The sequence below is a fragment of the Aptenodytes patagonicus genome, chromosome 1, assembly GCF_965638725.1.
Source record: "Aptenodytes patagonicus chromosome 1, bAptPat1.pri.cur, whole genome shotgun sequence".
Taxonomy (NCBI): domain Eukaryota; kingdom Metazoa; phylum Chordata; class Aves; order Sphenisciformes; family Spheniscidae; genus Aptenodytes; species Aptenodytes patagonicus.
The window spans coordinates 41,392,493-41,413,565 of NC_134949.1; the positions used below are offsets into that span (position 1 = coordinate 41,392,493).

At 38.4% G+C, this 21,073-nt stretch overlaps 1 protein-coding gene across 1 annotated transcript in view; it reads left to right on the top strand.

The window, feature by feature from the left end:
• Positions 1-21,073, top strand: part of TRHDE (thyrotropin releasing hormone degrading enzyme) — a 221,780-nt gene that overhangs the window by 88,871 nt on the left and 111,836 nt on the right. Inside the window, exons 4-5 of the mRNA XM_076333043.1 lie at positions 1,892-2,046; positions 8,005-8,118. Coding sequence (XP_076189158.1) covers positions 1,892-2,046; positions 8,005-8,118 — 269 coding nt within the window. The remainder of the gene's footprint in view (positions 1-1,891; positions 2,047-8,004; positions 8,119-21,073) is intronic.

Here is a 21,073-nt window from a genome sequence, read left to right on the forward strand (position 1 = left end):
CTTTACAGAGTTGAGAATGGGAGAGAGCCCGGTTTAATGTTAATGAGGATTTGCCATTAACTTCAGTGATTTCACCCAGTAGCCTTTGTGTCCTTTTTTTTTCATCCTCATCCCTTCTTTGTATAGCAGACAGGAGTTTTTCGTTTTGCATGTCATTTATAACAAATTGCAGTTATTAGAAAAAAAATTTTACAGTTCGAGCTTCAACTGAAGAAGAAAAGGAAAGCATGTAATTTTGAATTTACTTGCATGTCTAATCTTGAACACCATGTTTTGGATTTTTCCTTTATTTTCTTTAATTAGGCTCTTGTTCTAGTGTCTGCCTTTATATAAAATATTTATTCTTTACCATTTGTAGTATGTCTCTGTTTGCAATTTGGATATTTTCAGTTTGCTTGTATTTGGAAGTAGCTGCTAGACTCTCTCTGTGCTTCCGCAAGAAGGCTGGTATTTTTATGCTTCTTGCAGCAGGCCCTTTTTGGGAGTGCTGGAATATATCCAAGTTCTCCGTTCCTGATATTTCAGTGGCAACTTCCTGTGAATCCTGAAGTAGAGCTCCTGCTGTCAGGTTGTTTGCCAAGCCAATTCCACCACACGTATCAGCAAGCCAAAATAGACAAACTTAGGAGATATGTCAGTGCTGTGATATAATTTAGAGTATTATTTAGAATAAGCAGGTCAGAATTTTTCTTCTTCGGGTTAGGAAGTCAACCCAGAGACCTTTCATCCCACCCAGTGAAGTACCACCTAGGAATACTTGTGTTAACTGTGAATGAACTAGCTTTGGAACCAGAAGTAATACAGCCAAATGAGAGGAGTGTGGCAGCCAGGCTAATTAATTAAGAAGCCAGGCTAATTAGTTTGACTGGAGGGAGCACCATGCTGATGTGACAGTGTAGCTTCCAAAATTCTGGCTGATTTGTACACAGGTTGCACTGGGCTTCTTGTAGACATACAAGTTGTTTCTGGGCTCTTTCAGATGTTTTTGCCATGAAGCAGCATTGTGTATTTGTTTATTCCCGATGTCAATTTACTGTAATTTTGGATTTATTTCCAGAATAATAATCAATTTTAGTTCCTTCTCAATCTTCCGCAGTACGATTTTTCTAACACATGGGTGGACATTGTAATATTGTCTTGTTCAACCTCATGCCACTGAGAGAAATTCCGCTCTGCTTTTTTTTTTTTACCTGACGAAGGACCTTCCCATCTTCTTCCTAATATTTGTCACTTACTGAATACAAAACTGAAGTAATACTCCTGAAGTTGTGTATGGCACCATTGTTCCAGCCTGCCGGGCTGAGAGGTGGCTGTAAGCAGTCCTGTTCTCAGAGGAAGCATGCTAGCAATAGTGCACAGTGAAAGATGCCTTGTTTTGTAAGAACTGGTGATTCTGAACAGTTTGCCATCTTTTTGGTTGTTATGAAACAGTGTTTCTTCAATGCACCCCTCAATGTCAGTCCTTACATACAGTTTAATGTGTAAGATGTTCATAAAGTAGTCACTTTAATGAAAAGATAAAAAATACTTGTGGTAAAAGTCTGTGTTACTACATTTGCATGGTATAGTAGACATGAGAAGCAGTATCAAACCCAGAAGTAAATCAACAAGGTATTGTAAGCTGGATTCTGTATAGAAAACTTCAATTAGAAACAGTAAGTACTGTGTTTAAGCAATAGCATGTTAATCATGTGTGAATGGATAGTGGCATAAGATAAAAAATTAATATTTTATTAATGTTAAATAACATTACTAGAAAGCTGAAATTAAGTTTGGTTTTTTACATGTGTGTTATTTAAAATGCTTTTAGTGATCATTTATGGCCTTACTTACAATAGCTCTTCAGCATAGTAGTTCCCAAAAGGAGTTAACGTGTTTTTTCTATTTCTAGATCTGTTAGCTGTGCCTAAGCATCCATATGCTGCTATGGAGAACTGGGGACTGAGTGTTTTTGTGGAGCAAAGGATACTGCTAGATCCAAGCATTTCTTCTATATCATACCTCCTGGATGTCACCATGGTCATTGTACATGAGCTATGTCATCAGGTACTAAATGTGTTCAGATATTTGATATTAATATCGGAAACCATGCCTTCCTTTTCAAAACTGAAAATGAATGTGTGTTGATCACATAGACAGTTGCAACTTTTATTGTAACTGGAGTCCAAATAATACGGGCATCTGTAAGACATGTCACTACAATGCAGAAACTGGGAAGACTCAAGATGGGGATAGAAGAGAAAATTAGTAGCAATGAACAACTTCCCTATCTTCTGTATGATTATATTCTGTATGTTTGCGTGTGAGTGTGTTGTTGGTGTGTAGACTAAACACGTTGATAATTGTAGAAAATGATTTATTGCAGAACTATAGCAGATTCATGCTAAGTTTCATGTTCATGTCAAAAAATGTTTTGGCTGAAATCAGTTTGGTAGTCATCTTCTTCCGTCACCTATACCCATACTTCCATTTTCTTTTTCTTTTCAAATTTTTTTTAGTTTGGTATTGACCCTCTGTTCACTGATGGTGGATAATCGAGTCTCTATGTGTACAGAAACTTTTGTATCAATAAGGAAACCTTGTATTAAACCCATATTACAATTTAATTTACATTTCTTCCATCTTCTTATCTAAAACTAAACACATTACAAGTGTTGAGTAATATTGAGTTGAATGCAAATGTTATTTAAGAAATTTGCTACAGGGGCAGGAAACCCTTTCTTGCACTCATAAGAGTCATAATTATAGCCTTCAGGTTAAAATGAATGAAATCCTACTGTGTAATCAGCATGGCTTACATCTGTGACTTTACACAGTATTCTTTAAAAGGCAATGCAAATTCTTAACATTTTCTGCAAATAAAAAGTACCATATAAAAGGGAGCCTTTGTAATGAAGTTCTGGTAGATGAACCTGGAAGCAATAATGTTTGGTTCATATTCATGTTTCACATTAAATCTGTCATAGAATCATAGAATCATAGAATCATTGAGGTTGGAAAAGACCTGTCGATGAAGTCCTCAACTACAACATGAAATTTTTATTGAAAGTTATTGCCGGTTTGTTCTCAATATGATCATCTGATTTTGTTACATGCTCTTGATTGTGCAGTACAATAAGTAGCATGCTGTTCAGCTAGAAAAATTACAGTGCCTTAGGAATCAGGTGTGGAAAACACATATTAGGTCACCAAATCCTGGCTCCTGTTAGTATTAGATTCTTCTGTGTGGTGCGTTTTGTAGTGCCGGGTTCAGTGCTCCTGATTACAGTGTTATGCCACTTCCCTTAAAACCTTTTGATTAAATCTGATGGTCAATGACTTTTTCCTAGCGTTCAGCTTAAGTCTTCCTTTTTCTGAAGTCATTCCATTACTTCCAGTTATTCTTTGCACCACTTTAATAATTTCCTCTGCTTCCAAAGCAATTTATACTTCAGATGTGGGCAATTATCACATCAGTAACTTGCCAAGTTTGTTTATTTGATTCTCATTGAAACCGAAGCCTTTTTAAATTGTTTTGGGAATATCAGAGGATCATGAAGCGGGTGAAAATTATATTTGAATTTATTTTAGGGTAGCAATGCGGTCATAGAGTGCTTTTAAGTGACCTTAAAATTGCAAATCAGAAGGTTTACTTGGTGTCCATGTTGATATGACTTCCAGTGCTGTTCACTTAATGAAAAGTATCTTCCTCCATTCATGTTGCTGCAGTTTCTGTTTTAGTACCATGCAGATCAGGTCCTTGCTCAGCTGCTTCACTGGATAACTAGACAAGATAGAAAATATTCAGGTGGAAGAAATATTATTTCTACTTTTTAGATGCAGAATTGAGTCACAGAGAATATGGATTATTCATCTGCAAATAAAGATTAAAGAGAGAAACCTCCAAAAATACAAGCCACAAAACACTGTCTAGCACCTCCATCACAGTATTGTCTTCATTTAGCCGTTTTTTTCTGCTTTTATCTTACCATAGTCAGGAGCCCCTCAAGGAAACTTTAGCTGTGGATAGCATAGAGCAGGAACTGTAAACAATACTAGTTTAGCTGAAAGTGTATTGAACTGAGACCAGGTCGGGTCCAGGATCTCTTGTCTCTGCTATTTAGTTGTTAATTATTCACTGCATTTTTCATCCTCTTTTGCTGTGCGTCATCTCACCTGCTAACCTGGGGTGGCACATGAATATTCCTCCCCTTCACTCATTTTTACACACAGAATAACAGACATTAACCAAAATCACTTCTGGCGCAGCCAAAAGTAGAATCCACATCTCCAGCTCTACTTTTTATTTATCGATTTTTTAAAGTTTCAGGTAAGAGGAAAGGAAACTCTCCTAAAATACATTTTCCTAAAATACATTTTTTTCTTTTTCTGAAGAATTGTATCATTGTCCTATTTCCCCTGATTTTAAACCCATGACTTTAAGACTTACAGAACATATCTGACCATGTAGCAAACTGACCTGTATGAGACCCTTATTACTTAGAGTAACACAGCAATTGCTTTGCTAATGTTGTTCCCAAGATTATAAAAATCAGATGAATATAAAGAATTGGGATTGTTACCTTTAGATATGACTGTTTAAAATCGGAATTCCCAAACCTGCTGGGTATTAATGCTTGGGCACAGTGTTCAGGACAGATAGAAAATGAGAGACAGAATTGCAGAAGGTGGTTGTCAAAATACAGGTAAAAAGCGTGTAAGAAAGAATTTTATGCCCAATTTCTTCACAGGTGACTTTGTAATGCTTGACCAGATATTTATTTCAGGTACATGTTTTAGGAGGGACACATTAAAGTTACACGGGTAGCTTTATTTTAGTAATTTGGTAGGTTGCTGGTGCTTGATATTTCTGCTTGAGTGTTCTTTTAGAACATTTTATATATTTAGTTAAATTTATAATTGGATGATGGAATGTATCGGCATAAAAGCTTCTCCTCCAAGCCCCAAAACACAAATGAGATATCGGTCAAAACACACATATTTCTAGCAGCTTAAGTTGATAGCTCGAAATAATTACCATAATTTATTGAAATAATTCTGTTAAGGTAGTAATCAGTTTTAGATGCATATCACAGATCAGTCCCACCTACAGCCTTTGAAGAAAGAGTCATTTGAATTTATGCACTGTGATTTTTTTCTGATAGTTTTCCCACCTGAGCACAAAACTTGGTGTGACAGATTGAGTTAAAGAGGCATGAAAGCAGAAAGAAAATTAAAAATTCCTAAATCAATGTTTTTTTAATAATCTGTAAAGAAAGCATAAAGGAAAGAGCGTCCTTTCAGTGTGTTTGTAAAATAAGTGCCTTCTGCATGTCAGGCTGAACATAATACCCGAGGGAGATGAGAAATTTATGTAATCAATACATTTCAATTCATTTTTCTTTTCCAAAATGAAAAGAAGTAATGATCTTCACTCCAGGCAAATAGTGTCTATGGTCAAATACACAAATAAGTAAATAAACAATTACATAAATGAAGTGCTTTACTGAATGTTTTCCTTTCATACATGTAACACCTAGGAAGGCGATAGCACCTTTCTGCTGGAGGATTTGGCTTCTTTAATTGCAGTCTCTGGGACTGCTCTGTCTCTGACATTCATAACTATCTCTGATACTATTCAAGACGAGTTAAGCAAATTCCCTACATTTTCATATTGGTATCACATGCTGTTTTACACAGCCTGTAAAACACTTCTTCCTTTAGGTGGATAATTAAACGAATACTTTTAATTGTATCATTAATAAATAAACCTGGAAAACTCACAAAGGAGTATAAGAAATTCTCTTTTGTGACATCATAAATTAATGTTATTAATTCTTTTGAGTTAACAGGAGGATGTATTATGAACTTTACAACCTTTATTTTTTTAAATCTCTCTCTGAATAGTCATAGCATACCATGACTGTTACTGGTTTCATATTTGTTCAGCAGTCCTCTTGTAATTCAAGAAATAATCTCTGTGCTATTGTGTTTAGTCTCTGTCATTAGAAATCATTTAATCAACCTATTCTAGTATAAATATAACTTTCATACTCTTCTGGTGGTATGCTACTCTAACATTTCAAACTGTGAAAAGTGCATTATCTATATGAATGCATTTCCAGTGTTTCTTTGTCTTTTCAGTTAAATGTTCTTAAGATCAGGATCTATCTCTATTGGTCCTGTAGAGAGTTAATTTATTGATAGCATTCAACTAGATTATGATCACTGAGTGTCCATTAAGTTTGGTTTCACTTAGTGTGTGTATATGACTTTTGTCAACCTCATCTTTTCTCCCTAAATTCTTAAGTTGGTTGTCAGTGACATTCATTGTCACATTTCACTTCATTTTTTTGTTCAAATCCTATTTACTGAACATTGTGTGGCAATCTGGTAATCTCAGTTTCTGTAGTCTGTTCTTTGGAGCCCCTGTGTTCACTTCACTACAGATCCTCGTCGCAGCATTGATCCTTCCTTGGTGCTATTCTCACTCCACAAAGACATGCACAAAAGCGAGACCTTTCATTCAGGTCCCAGACAAAGCCTTCAAATAAGCCAACTGTCATGAAAGCAAACCGCTTACTGGTTAACTCCGCTTTCATTCGTTCCCCACTCTCATTACAATGTCAGCAGCAGCTCCTCTGCTCTGACATGAGTCTCTCCCTCTGGAATACTTATTTGCTGCTCCCTTTCTGTGTATTTTCAGAGCTTACTACTCCATGAAAGCTCAAAATTATCTGTGTTGATTATGAATTAATCTCATTTCTTATCACATTAAGAAAAAAACTGGCAGAGAATTTTACTGAAATAAAGTTTTGGTATTTGTTTGGCAAAAAAGATGCTACAGAGAGTATGAAATATGTTTTCATAATAGCATATGTGTTTCTGCTCTTACCGCTGGTGTTACGATGATCCAGGTTGCACAGGACCATTACAATAATTTAAACAGGGTCATCCATCAGCAGAAGAATTGATGACGCCTGATTTCCTTTGAATTTTTGTCCTCATTCCTCTTCCAATGATCATCCCAGCTCTGTCTAAAATTCCTCTGACACCCACACGTCCTGTACCGTTACAGGTTTGTGGCTGTTGGCGGCTACTGAGCAGAGTATCTAATGGCCGCGTTCTTGCCTTGCCTTCAGTTTAGGTCCTTCGCCTCTTTTCAGCTGCTGATCTTCATGTACTTTTGTAGGAGTTTAATTATCTTTGAGATCTCTGTCCTTCTTTCTAAATTAGATTGAAGTCAGTGGGGAAATTCAAGAGTGACCTGGGGGAAACGGGAAAGGCAGTCAGCTCAGTAGGGTTCTTTTGCATAAACGTAGGTGGCCAGTGCCGTTTTAGATACCCTCTGCCTCTGGTTGCTCTTTGGGAAGGCTGCAGATCTCCTGTAAGTCCTGTATGAAATTTCCTAGGCCTGTGTGGGTATCTCAGATACCCTAGGATGTTCTTTAAGTGGCATCAGCTACCTGCTCTTAGGCCTCTGAGTCCTACCCACAGAGAGATGGTATGACTGCATGAAACGGCTTTCCGTAGGAAACAGGCCAATGAACGGAGTGTCAGTAGTATTGTAAATCTTAGTGGGCAGACATTGTGGAGGAAGAAATGCTAAAATTTTGGTCTGGGGTATGGAGATTGTGTTCCCAGTTTTTCAAGATTTGCACTATACATAGTGAAGTTTCCAGGTAACGAGTCAGATTACTCGAGTTAGAAGCCTTTTTCTGTCCATTGTGTATGTTAGTCCCTTAAACCTAGGTGAGCATCTACTTTAGATAACTAAAGTAGACACTGTAAATACATCCTCAATGCTTCTTTTCCCCTGCTTGTTCTTTTCTAATATTTTACTTTAGTAACTTGTGCATCCTGTAAAGGCTTAATTCATTAGTACATGAAAAAAACAGTTAATGAGTTTCAGTGGGTGGTATATACTACTGTTTTTATTAAAACTTGTGAAGAAAGTGTTCTGTATAAATGAGATGTATGCAAACATGGTTTCCTAAAGGTTGTTTATTTGAACTTTCTTTGCAGTGGTTTGGTGACCTTGTAACTCCAGTTTGGTGGGAGGATGTGTGGTTGAAAGAAGGTTTTGCTCACTATTTTGAATTTGTTGGGACAGACTACCTCTACCCAGGGTGGAACATGGTAAGTCAGTTTTATTTTGTTAATTTGGAGACTCCCAGAAAAGTTGCTCTGCTGTTACACTCTGGCTTTTGTTATAGACAGGGACTGCTGAAAAATACCAAATGATGCATGTGAGTATCGGATGTCCAATGAAGCAAAATCACTAGGTGTGAAATAATTTGACAGCATTCCAAAAGTGTAATCTGCAATTTATTACAAAAAGAAATAAGGTCATGTCTATCACAAGCCAACATTAAAATTACTCTCTGTCTGCTCAGAAACATTTTGGATTAAAGCAGTTATGATTTAACATTGACCATTTTTGAAAATATTCCGAATATTGAATTTTATCCACAAATACAAGATAAATTGGGAAGAAATGTTTGGCTAAAACATACTGTAAAACTAAGCGTATTTTTTCTTACAGTATTCTGTTCTCTCCCTAAGTTTACTCTTTTTATCTTCCTGCTATTATTTGGCCATCTAGCAGTACATACTAAGTTAACATGGGGTAAGTTAATTGAGAATCCAGGTTTCAGTATGATTTCTAGCTGTACACAGTTGGACGTGTTTTGTCAACTGGTGTGCAAATACTGGACCTCTCTGAGGGCAAACTGGGAAGGCCATGCTGGGACATTCTTTTGGAGTCTTTCTGTTAAATCATATCATACCTAGTTAGGTCCCAGTTTATATCAGCCGCTGTAGTCTAGAAATATTATGCTTATAAGGAAAATAAGAGATACGAGACCTGAAGACAAGGAAATTGTGTGTGAGACCATGTTGAAGGTTGCTATATAGATTTTATTGTCCTTTGGAGAAATTTTTCTGTTTACTGTCCTTTTGCGTTTACATGTTTAAATATGTGGCAAAATACTTGCTATGAATACAGATTACCTGATAGGGATTTGTTGTAGCTTGAATGTTTTGCTTAAACTCTTGCATAGTAACTTCTGAAATATTTTTCCCCATTTTTGGGTGATTTATTGGGTATTCTTATCCCATTAACTTTTGTGTGCCATGAAATGAAAGTGCTATAATTATGAGTTAAAGCTAATTTTTTAAAATAGTTGTATATAGGTATTCTTGCTTTAGGTATGCTTCTTGTGAAGTTTGAATTCTTCGTAGTATTTTAATTTTTTCTTTCAGGTGTCAATTTTGGTTTATAATTGCATTATGAAAAGGAAAATAAATGTTTATCTGAACTGACATCTGTCTTGCATAGGTAGGCTTGTTGGGTTTACGTGGCTTTGGCTGTATTAAAACTCATTCTTCTCATCTTAATGAAAAACACATCCTGAATTACAATGTAATGATTCTAATTATGAATGCAGTGAAATCTGGCAGGCCTTTATGATTTTAGCATAGTGAAATGTCATAGATGACAACGTTTATACACTGAATTTTATCTTCAAATCATCAGTCATTTGTTCTTCACATAATCGGTTTAACAAATCCAGAATAACTTTGCTTTAGAAGTCATTCGGAATATAGAATATTTGCTTGAGATTTTTGTGGAATGAATATAATGTTCACTGTTATGCAAATGACATGCCCATCACGTGAAATCCTGGAGTCTTAGCAGAATATGGGCAAAACGAGTGAGTTGAACAAGGTATGACAGTTAAACTGGGAAATCAGACACGTGCTGTATAAATTAGAATTAAACCACAGTAATATTGCTGTGCCTGAAAAAATACTCATCTGTCAAGATTTTCCTTAAATTAAAAAGAACGTAGACATAAACTTTTCATAAAGCTTTGGATATCATTGGCCTTTGATGTAAAAATAACCATACTGACATTTTTAAATAATTAGAAAATTGGTGGCAAGATGGAACACTTGATGAGTTAAACATTTAAACATACAGCATTCTTTTGTAGACTAGGATAGGAATCAATACTGTGATGTTTCAGCCTTATTACAGAGATTGTAGGAAGAGGAAGCAAAAGTTACATTTACTGAAATTTGGCTTGCTGGATATTTTTGTTATCAGTGTAAAGCACATTTGCTGTTCAGATCATACTGACATTTGTAAACTTGAAAAAATAAAAAGTGAGCATTTATAAAAAGAAAAACTGTTCCAAACAACTATTTTTTTTCAAAAGTGAAGGATACAGTACAAGCTTCGTGAATCAGTTGCAAAAACAAGAACTACAAACCTTATTTTCTGTAATGATGCTTAAACAGAGCAATATTCCAGCTTTCCGGGTGGTGTTTTCAAGGATTCAAGGATCACCTGCTTCAAGCTCAGGAGCGATGCATCCCAACAAAGAGGAAGTCAGGCAAAAACGCCAGGAGGCCTGCATGGATGAACAAGGAGCTCCTGGACAAACTCAAACACTAAAAGGAAGCCTACAGAGGGTGGAAGCAAGGACAGGTAGCCTGAGAGGAATACAGAGAAGTTGTCTGAGCAGCCAGGGATCAGGTTAGGAAAGCTAAAGCCCTGATAGAATTAAATCTGGCCAGGGACATCAAGGGACACAGGAAAAGATTCTATAGGTATGTCGGGGTTAAAAGGAAGAGGGGGGAAAATGTGGGCCTTCTCTGGAATGAAACGGAAGACCTGGTTACCTGGGACATGGAGAAGGTGGAGGTACTCAATGACTTTTTTGCCTCAGTCTTCACCGGCAAGTGCTCGAGCCTCACCACCCAAGCCGCAGAAGGCAAAGGCGGGGACTGGGAGAATGAAGAGCAGCCCACTGTGGGACAACATCAGGTTCGAGACCATCTAAGGCACCTGAAGGTGTCCAAGTCCATGGGACCCGATGAGATGCATCTGCGGGTCCTGAAGGAACTGGCGGATGAAGTTGCTAAGCCACTATCCATCGTATTTGAGAAGTCATGGCAGTCCGGTGGAGTTCCCACTGGCTGGAAAAGGGGAAACATAACTGCCATTTTTAAAAAGGGAAAAAAGGAAGACCCAGGGAACTACAGGCCAGTCAGTCTCACGTCTATGCCTGGGAAGATCATGGAACAGATCCTCCTGGAAGCTATGCTAAGGCATACGGAGGACAGGGAGGTGATTCGAGACAGCCAGCATGGATTCACCAAGGGCAAGTCCTGCCTGACTAACCTAGTGGCCTTCTATGATGGCGTGACTACATCAGTGGACACAGGAAGGGCTACAGATGTTGTCTACCTGGACCTCTGTAAGGCCTTTGACACGGTCCCCCACACCATCCTTCTCTCTAAACTGGAGAGGTATGGATTTGATGGGTGAACTGTCCGGCGGGTGAGGAATTGGTTGGATGGTTGCATCCAGAGGGTAGTGGTCAATGGCTCAATGTCCGATGGAGATTGGTGACGAGTGGCGTCCCGCAGGGGTCCGTATTGGGACCGGTACTGTTTAATACCTTCATCAATGACATAGACAATGGGATCGAGTGCACCCTCAGCAAGTTTGCAGATGACGCCAAGCTGAGTGGTGTGGTCAACACGCCAGAGGGACAGGATGCCATCCAGAGGGACCTGGACAAGCTCGAGAAGTGGGCCTGTGTGAACCTCATGAGGTTTAACAAGGCCAAATTTAAGGTCCTGCACCTGGGTTGGGGCAACCCCTGGTAGCAACACAGGCTGGGGAATGAAGGGATTGAGATCAGCCCTGCTGAGAAGGACTTGGGGGTACTGGTGGATGAAAAGCTGGACATGAGCTGACAGTGTGCGCCCTCAGCCCAGAAGACCAATTTTTTCCTGGGCTGCATCAAAAGAAGCATGGCCAGCAGGTCGAGGGAGGTGATTCTGCCCCTCTACTCTGCTCTGGTGAGACCCCACCTGGAGTACTGCGTCCAGCTCTGGAGCCCTCAGCATAACAAAGACATGGACCTGTTGGAGTGGGTCCAGAAAAGGGCCACGAAAATGATGAGGGGGATGGAGCACCTCTCCTATGAAGAAAGGCTGGGAGAGTTGGGGTTGTTCAGCCTGGAGAAGAGAAGGCTTTGGGGAGACCTTGTTGCAGCCTATCAGTACTTAAAGGGGGCTTATAAAAGAGATGGCGGCAAACTTTTTAGCAGGGCCTGTTGCGACAGGACAAGGGGGAATGGCTTTAAACTAAAAGAGGGTAGATTTAGAGTAGATATAAGGAAGACATTTTTTACGCTGAGGGTGGTGAAGCACTGGCACAGGTTGCCCAGAGAGGTGGTGGATGCCCCATGCCTGGAAAGATTCAAGGTCAGGTTGGACGGGGCTCTGAGCAACCTGATCTAGTTGAAGATGTCCCTGCCCGCGGCAGGGGGGTTGGACTAGATGACCAAACTATTCTATGATTCTATGATTCTAAGTGAATCTATCCACAGCCTCCTACCTAACTTGTTGGATGCTTATAGGCTACAGGCACATAAGCTTTCACTATTAAAGCTCCATAAGCCCCTAAAGTTTTGCTACTACTTGTCTGAAGGTGTTTCTTTTTTAGCAGAGCTGAGCATTTTTCAGTGTCCATCTTATTTGGCATTCACAGACTTGGTATGGCTGAACCTGGGACTCTTGAGGCGAGCTATCCATTAGGCATGTTCACACCTTTATAACTTAAACCAACAGCACTGAGTTCTGCACAAAGCAGAGAGCCATGGGTTTTGTCTGAAACCTGTTTTCTGGCTTTTCCTTCTCTAGATTCTTTAGCTTGCTTAAACATTTCTTCCTCCTCTGAGGTTCTTGATTTTATCAGTTTTTCTTCAGTTGTTTTATAGGCTTGTCTTTTACCGCAGGAAAGATGGATGGATAACAATATTGAACGAACTGCCATGGAGCTGTAACACTTTATTGAGCTTTCCAGCAGGTCTAGAATTTCTTGTCTTTTCCAGAAGGTGTTTACATACTTGATCAGGCTTGCATAATCTTAATGAGAAAGGAAATCCAGTCCTTGTTAAACCCTTGCCATCCTTATGCCCTGGATCCTCCTATTAAAATTTTGGGTGAAGAACAGAACGAACAGTCATTCTGATGGAGGCGTCCATTATCTATTACAGTCAATATAAGATGCATCAGAACTCTCCTGAGGAAGTGGACGAAGTTTTGCTGATTTTAAAACAGGAAGGTGAGCTTTCTGTGCTGAGATCCTTTATGGTTCCACCACTGGTCTTAATACTATTTTTAAAATTTAAGTTACTTCAGATCAAAGCTAGAAATTCTCATTTCCTTCCCTCAGCTAAAAAGTAAGTCCTTGCATGTTACTTTTTACCTCTTGAAGGTAAAGCTACCTTTGATTTTACAGGAAATACATCCCTACTATACTGTCATTAGGCATTTGCCATAGAAATTAATTCACTATTCTTCCCATTTCAGCCTCTTGCCTTGCCTATCCCCCAAATTAAGAGTTTTTTGAAATTCTTATTCTGAAATGTCTGAAATTCTTATTCTTAAATCTCATTCTTCAAGGTCTTGGAATTTTAAACAATTGTTTCTGTGTTGTCAGGATGGTTTTAAAATGAAAGCTGGCTCTGCAAACTGTTCCCCCCAGAGATCAGAGAATTTTGCTTGATCATGCATGCTCAGAGTAGTCATCTGCATGTGAATTCCCTGGCTGTTGCTATTCCATGACTTAGAAAGAGATGAGGTTTCTGTATTAGAGGCTTACCATATAACTGTTTGCTTGTCTCTCTGTGCCATTAAAAAGCAACAGCGGCTGGATGCGAGTTCTTGAGCTGTAAGATCTTACGACTGATACAAGGTAGTCTCACCCCTGTGGAAGGTGCCTCTGCTAGTTTTAGGATCAGAGAAAAGAGAAAATGACAGCAGAAAACTACAGGCTGCTAATTTCCACTTCATAGCCTTGTCTTTTCTCATCTACCCTGCTCACCTTCCTCCTTTCAGAGGCCCGTTTGCAACCATGTATTCCATCTTCCTCTGCTTGTTTCTCTCATTATCCTGAAGTCCTTTGTATGTGACTTTGTAAAGGAAGGAATTCAACTGAGGCTTACAGATCCAGGAATTTATTGACTGATCTTTTGCCTCCTTATTTTCTGGTAGAAGGAACAATCATGTTTGTCCTTGAATGTCTCTGGTATTGGGGTAGGTTTTGAGGACTATGACAGCAGGAATTACTGGCATGTAATTTTCCCTTTCATCCATCAAATGAGCATCAAATACGTTAGCGGTCAGTACCTGGCTTGATGCTGAGAAAGCATTTCACAGAGCCCAGCTGCCTTCTCCCTTTTCTTTATTATATAAAAGTTAGCTTTGCTGACAACTTTATTGGCTGAGTCAAGGTGTAGTACATCAGTGATAGCTTTGAATCCTCTGCCTTCTCTATCCATTGAAGCTCTGGGATAAGATCTCCCACTTTCTTCTATGCTTACTGCTTTTATAATTAAGGATGGGTCATATTTGCCAGAAATTTTCTTGGTATTAAACAATTGTGATTAAAGTATTTGGAGTAAAACTTTGCGTCTACATGGAAGGGCATCTTTCATCTTTCTTAAAGTGAACCGTGCTTCCTTGACACTATTAGGTTCCACAGTCTAGATGATCCTGCCATTACTACAGGCAGCTGAAAATAATAATAAGGTTGCATATCAACATTTCTGTTTTAAAAATACGTGCTGCAAGAAATTACCTGTGCCTAAAAAAGTTAACAGAAAACCATTTAACTGAACTTCATTACATTAAGTACTTTGAACATCATGCAACAAGATGCCCAAATTCTTGATAAATGATCTTAATTGCCTGTCTTTCTCATTGACTCGGTTGAAATAATAAAAGTGAATACGGCCATTAGACACATGCATATCCTTAATGTGCTTTGTCTCAGATTGCCTCCTAAAGCATTTGTCTCCATCTGTAAAGTTTTTTTAGGCATTGTTTGACTGATAGAAAACCAAGAAAATCATTGTAAGTTTTGAAGAAGACTTAAGAAATGGGCCTTTGTGATTTATTTCATTATTATTTTGGCATTTCAGACCTGAGCTGTAGCCTGCTTGATCCTTCTAACCCAACATAAATATCACGCTGGCTCAGCATTGAGAGAGATTCAGCCTCTCGTTTTTTAAAACTACTTTAATCTCTTCTTTTTTGGTTAAAGGCTCCCCATGCTGGTATAAAGTAAGCCTTTAATTAATACCACATGGAGTGTTTTTCCCCCAGTAACTGCTCAGTGAAGTCAGTCCTTGTATGATTTTCTGTTTTAACTCAACTATGGGGGAAGCTTTCAATGTAAAATTAACTAGAATCTCATGTATAATTGACTTTGGCAGGAAAAAAGAGATATGTAAAGGTAAGCTGCAAGATCTTCTGCTTGCTAATTACTAGTCCTTTTTAAGTTTACCAGTTTAGAAATCCTTATACTAAATTTAGCTTATAACTAAGAAAATAAATTTCCATCTCCACATGGTCTTCCTTAACACAGTTTCTTTTTTTATGCTCTGGCAAGGTGGATTAATATATAGAATTCTTAACTTTAAGTAGTTAACTCAACATTTAGAGATCAGAAATAAATGAATATCAACATTTAGATGAAACTTTTATTCAAGAGATTAAGTACAGGTTTGGAGAATGTCAGTGTGTCTTCTTTCTTCGTGTCATTATCTGCTCATCTTGAGAGAACAGTTAAAATGACATGATGAGAGCTTTTGGGTCATGTGAGTTCAAATCTCCTGAGTTCAGGGTTTAGATGAAGCTTTGGTTTCAGAAAGAAACTTCAGTCAACTGGCTGAATTTCACATAATTTTGAATTAGTAACCACTTTGTCTTCAGTAAAAATGAGAAAGAACCGTTATGGCAACTTTTGCCTCAAGGCAAGGACTCACTGCAGGGTAGCCCTACTAAAACAAGAATACGCACTTCATCAGGAAGTATAGTTGATACGGGAAGTTCAATGGCAAAGCTGTAGCTGTGTATTTGAAAGACTCAGCTTCTCAAGTTTTCAGCTGTCCTGAATGTGCTGCCACTGTTTATGTTAACATTGTGCCAGTGTACAGCTACTTGGAGCACAAGCTGATAAGTAATTTTTGGTGTGCCTGCAAAACATCTTTGGTTCCTTCAGGACTTAGCTCATTGAATCTCATCACTTTCAGGTTGAAACAGAGTCTAGGTGTGCAAAATCCATCTAGTAAATGTTAGAGCACCTGAAAAGTATTCTCATTGATGGTGACCTCTGGCAGTTGCTGCTGGAAGTTGACTCAGTATACCAACCACATCTCAAAGCCACTTTTGATTTAAATATTATTTACTGTTTCTTGAATTGAGGTAAATTTCCTCTACAGATTCCCCCTGTGGAGTTTGAATTAGAGGATAAACTTCATACTTTGTTGCCTAATGTTTTAAAATGCTCTGGAGACAAATGCCTGAGGAGACAGTGGATCTGTGTTCATCCGTTTGCTTAATGACTGTATTTCTGTGAAGGCAACTACATACAAGGTGACAAAACATGATCTTGCAGAGTGAAACGGGCCTTTTTTTTTGAAGTGCTGGCGGTCAGTATGTGTTGTTTCCTTTTCTAACGCTCACTTTTTTGTACTGCATCCTCCCGTTCTGTAGGCCTACATTTGGCATATTGGATCTGGTGTACAACCAGATCAAAGCTATACCTGAAAAACAGAGTGGTGAGACGAAACGGCAGTTGAAGTAGCTGCTGAAATTGCTTAAAAACTCCAAATCAACTACCCATCTGCTTGGCAACTTAAGCGGGTGGTCATGAATATCTGGTTTGGCGCTTCATTAAAAAGAAAATACATATCCAATTCTCTTTCCTGATACTCAAAGCTATTGGTCTTCCTTAACTACGAACTCCTAGAACATCTATGTTGCTTTATAACAACAAAAATTGTCAATCAATGTGAAAATTTCTCAAGCAGAGGGACAGAAATATTGCAAGAACTTTGACTGAAGATGCAGAAAAGAGGGTTATGAAGGTAGACACGGAACCATGACATATTCACAGCTGATAAATGTAGAATGTGTTGCAGGCCTCCTTCAACAAACTATGCACATAATTGAAGCACACATGCAGAGATATAAATTAAAAAAAAAGAGCAGTCTGTAAGCTGCTCAAGCTATTTACAAAAAATTACTGTTGGGAAGAGAGAAAGAGAAAGAAATGTTGCTTGCATTTGCAAGTACTCAGGAGACTTCCTGTGTTATGACAACTTAGGATTTATAAGCATGTAGACAGAAAGAACTTGCTTTTGGCCCCCAGTGAATCTTTTCTGGCCTTAAGGTATTTTATTGAACCTTAGGTTTCCTCATAGATGATACTCCTCTGTAGTTTGTTAAGCTTCACCCTGAAATATATTATATTAGAACTGAACTGCTGGTAGCGTATATGCTGGTGTTCTTTGATTGCTTTCAAAATTTGCCCCTATTTCTTTTTCTCTAGGGTGCACTTTCCCTATAAACCCAAGTATTGCGTCTTGCAAATGCTTGTTTTGTCAGGCATGAGAGATCACTTATCTCCTTTGTATTCCTGATGGCTAGTAAAGCTCTATATTTTGGAGAAGATATTTCCAGCAAATTTGTCAGGAAAATAATTTGCAGATTTGCACACCAATATTAAGCTTTATTCATGTAGATTTCTCAGTCCATAAACTGTTTGAATGGCCGTCCCAGAACAAAGGCGATGCCTTTAATATTGAGGCCTTTGATCTCTTCTCCTAATTATCAGTTTTGGCTTTCGTTGTGCTATTCCTTTTGTTCCACTGTTGGATGTTTTCCAGTTTTTTCATTTTAATTCTTTTCCCTGGTATTTCATATTAATTTTTAAAAATTATTTTATGTGACTAACTTTAAGTGTTACGTTATTGCCATGCTAACTTGTACTCTGACATTATGCCTCAATATGATATTGTAAAATCACCAGCAGCAACCCCTTTCCATTACATCATTGTTATCCTGTTATGCACAATAAATTTTTAATGGCTCTTGAAGGTACAGTCTTTTCTGCCAAAAAATGTTATTTCACAATTGCTTTCTTTCCATTTAGAGGTAGACTAGTTGAATGGTGGGCATCCTGTTGGAGATTAATACACAAAGAGTGACCACTACCTTTCCATAAACCTTCTTCCCTAGAACAAGGTGAAATAAACCAGAACCAGAAAGCTTTCTTGTGGTTAGCCAGTTTCTTACTCCTGATTCTTTTTGCTATGGAATGATTTACACTACAGATCCACCTTTAAAGATCTCCCGATTATTTCCATAATGTGGAAGAATTGCTATAGGTGGAAAGTTTCTGACCATGTTACCCATAGCATTTGTGCTGCTTTTACCCAAAGCAGTGAAATTTGAATTTTCACAGTGATTAAATGTTGGCTAAGGAGAGGATAGCACAGAGAAGGGATAAGTCTTTCAGGACAACCTTGTACCAAACAGAGAAGGTCTTACTGGTGAGGAATAAAAGAAGTCATTCCTATAAAAAGACAAATACTTGAATTTAGTGACCACAGATGTTTGGGAAATAATCTGAAAATGTAAATCTTTGAAAGGTGTGTTCATCTCATCTGATAAGAGCACTTCAGTCCCTGCACCTGGAAGCATTCTCAGAGTAAGCGGGAAAGCAACCAGAAATAATTGGCATGTCTTTTCTTCTCAACACAGCTCTGGTCTCCCAGACTTTGACTATCCACAGTTCAAGGAAGGCTCTGAGGAGAGGAGATGAAGAGATGGGACTCCAGGTGGGCAGTAGGAAGACAAGGAGCAGAGGGGCTTCCTGCTTGCCTTTAAAGAAAGGCACAAATTTGAGTGGAAGCACCTCTGTCCCTATTTCAGACTAGGCTTCTGCTGCTGTCATACCAACTCCTGCTCAGAGACCTGGCCCTGTGTTAGCACTGCACAGCATTGCACTTATATGCAGCTACTGACACTTTCCAAGCAAAGCCTCAAGACTCACCTGAAGTCCCCTTTTCCTTACAGGCGGATCACAGTCTTTGGCTTTTCTCTTGCAGTTGAACTCCCTCACAGGACAGTCATCTTGAACAACATTTTGTCATTTGTTTCAGGTCTAGCTACACACCTGTTTCCTACCGTGTTAACAGCTCGCTGGCCTCAGTAAATGCATTCCAAGATTGATTTTCTTTACAATTTCTGTGCTAGGTGTTTCTTTAGTCCTGTAGGTATCATGTTAAAACAGATCAATTCCACCGTACTGCGTAGCGTAAAATAACTAGGAAAGAGAAAGCCCCTCTTCCACCAGTATAAGCAGTTTGGTCACGTGTGTTGGCCTTTTCCCCTTAATGTGCTGATAAGACTTTAATAGCTGAGGTAGTGTTTCTTTAACATAATTAAGGCAGTTTTAGTTTCTTTCTGCGCTTCTGTTTCCTGTTGCCTCTTCGAGCTGCAGACCCCCTGTCAACCAGCAAACTCCTCTCTCTTGCTTTCTCTGTGTCTCCCTGGAGTTATATTTGAGCCTCCTTTTGAAATCTGCTCTCAGAGGATTTGTGCTAAAGGGAAAAGGTGGGAATGTTTTGGAAATCCTTTTAGTACAATAAATTTAGCTTTATAGGTCAAAACCCTTCTTAATTCTCAGTAAAATGCAGGTTTACATGTTTGGAGGCATACCAGCTATTCCAGTTGTATCCCGGTGTGATGGTCTGCCATAAATTTCAAGGAAGACTTTTCAGCTATGGTAACTTGAATGAGCGATCATGAATCTAAAATGCTCCTTTTCAGCCCTTCAGGAGGTAACCAAAGAAGCAAACAGAAAACCAAAATGTAGCCTGTCCTTTTTATATCTTTTGTATTCTTCTTCTTACAGCTTCACTTTATGTTTCCTACATGCTGATTTTCTTGATTCCAGGTTCTGTATTTAAAGTATTAATTTGTGATTAACAAGGGTCCTTTTAATGAGTCAATTCCAAACAGTAACAGTCCACTCCCACAACTGTTTGTCAATTGTGATATCCAAACTTGAATTTGGAGACAGGTCCATACCTCTGTTGTGTTCATACCTGTATGTATTACATATCATACATCTGATGAAACTGGGGCTCTGTTACTGACTAATAGAGAATGTGAGTGAGGTGTAATCAAAGCATCTACAGTCCTTTACACCTCAGCAGTTTTCCCCTGAGTAGGACTGTCATAATAATTGTTTCCCTACACCGTTTTTTTCCCATAAAAAAGGGCAGTTACTAACTGTATATGCCTGAGAAAATTTGGAAATGAACAATAATATGAACAAGACATTACTTTTCCCTTCACAAACCTTACCTCATGCAGCCAGCTGAGAACACTGAGAGTGTGTTGGGTAATTGGCTTTCCTGCATCCCGTGTTTTTAATTGCCTGAATATACAATCAGCTCAAGGTACATTTCTTGTGCTCTAATGAATTTTAACATAAAGGTTTATTTCCAGATGGATCAGCACTTGAAATGCTTTTTGGCTGTCTTATAAATTAACACATTGATAACAAAACCTTGCCACCCAAGAAATTAAACATAGAATTTATTATGTAATTGTGTGGTTATTTTATATGTGGACATCAAGGTGGCTTTTGAAAAAAATGCAGCATTCCCTAGAGTTTCTTTATATTATGGCACTAGGTTGACATTAATTCAGGAACTGTTGTAATTTAGATAAAGTTTGAGATATGTCATTTCAGGGTGGGAAAAAAGCTTATTTAAACCTTCCATAATTTTTAATTAACTCTTTGCATTTATTTGTGACTTGAAAAAACAAGTAAATGAAGCTCTTCCTTCCTGACACAGTCTTTTGGATTAGAGACATCTATATGAATGCAATATGGGGAGTTTTTAAGGCATGTCATTTCTCAGCTGAAAAAGTCCCATCTAGTTGCACTGTAAAAGTGAGTGCAGCGCAGTTCATAGAGTATATACATGAACACTTAATGTTGCTGCCAGAGTAAATATGCAGCAGTTTTGATGTACCTCTGCAATCCATATTTATAGAAGGTATAGAAACAAATTAGTATGTTGGATGTTGTTTGGGTTTGCACCTGTCTCTGATATAGCTGTGACGTTGACTGTCATTTAACTTCTACATGCACCTATTGTCCCACTCATAAAGAGAGATAATAATGGTTTCCTTCAGATGGAAG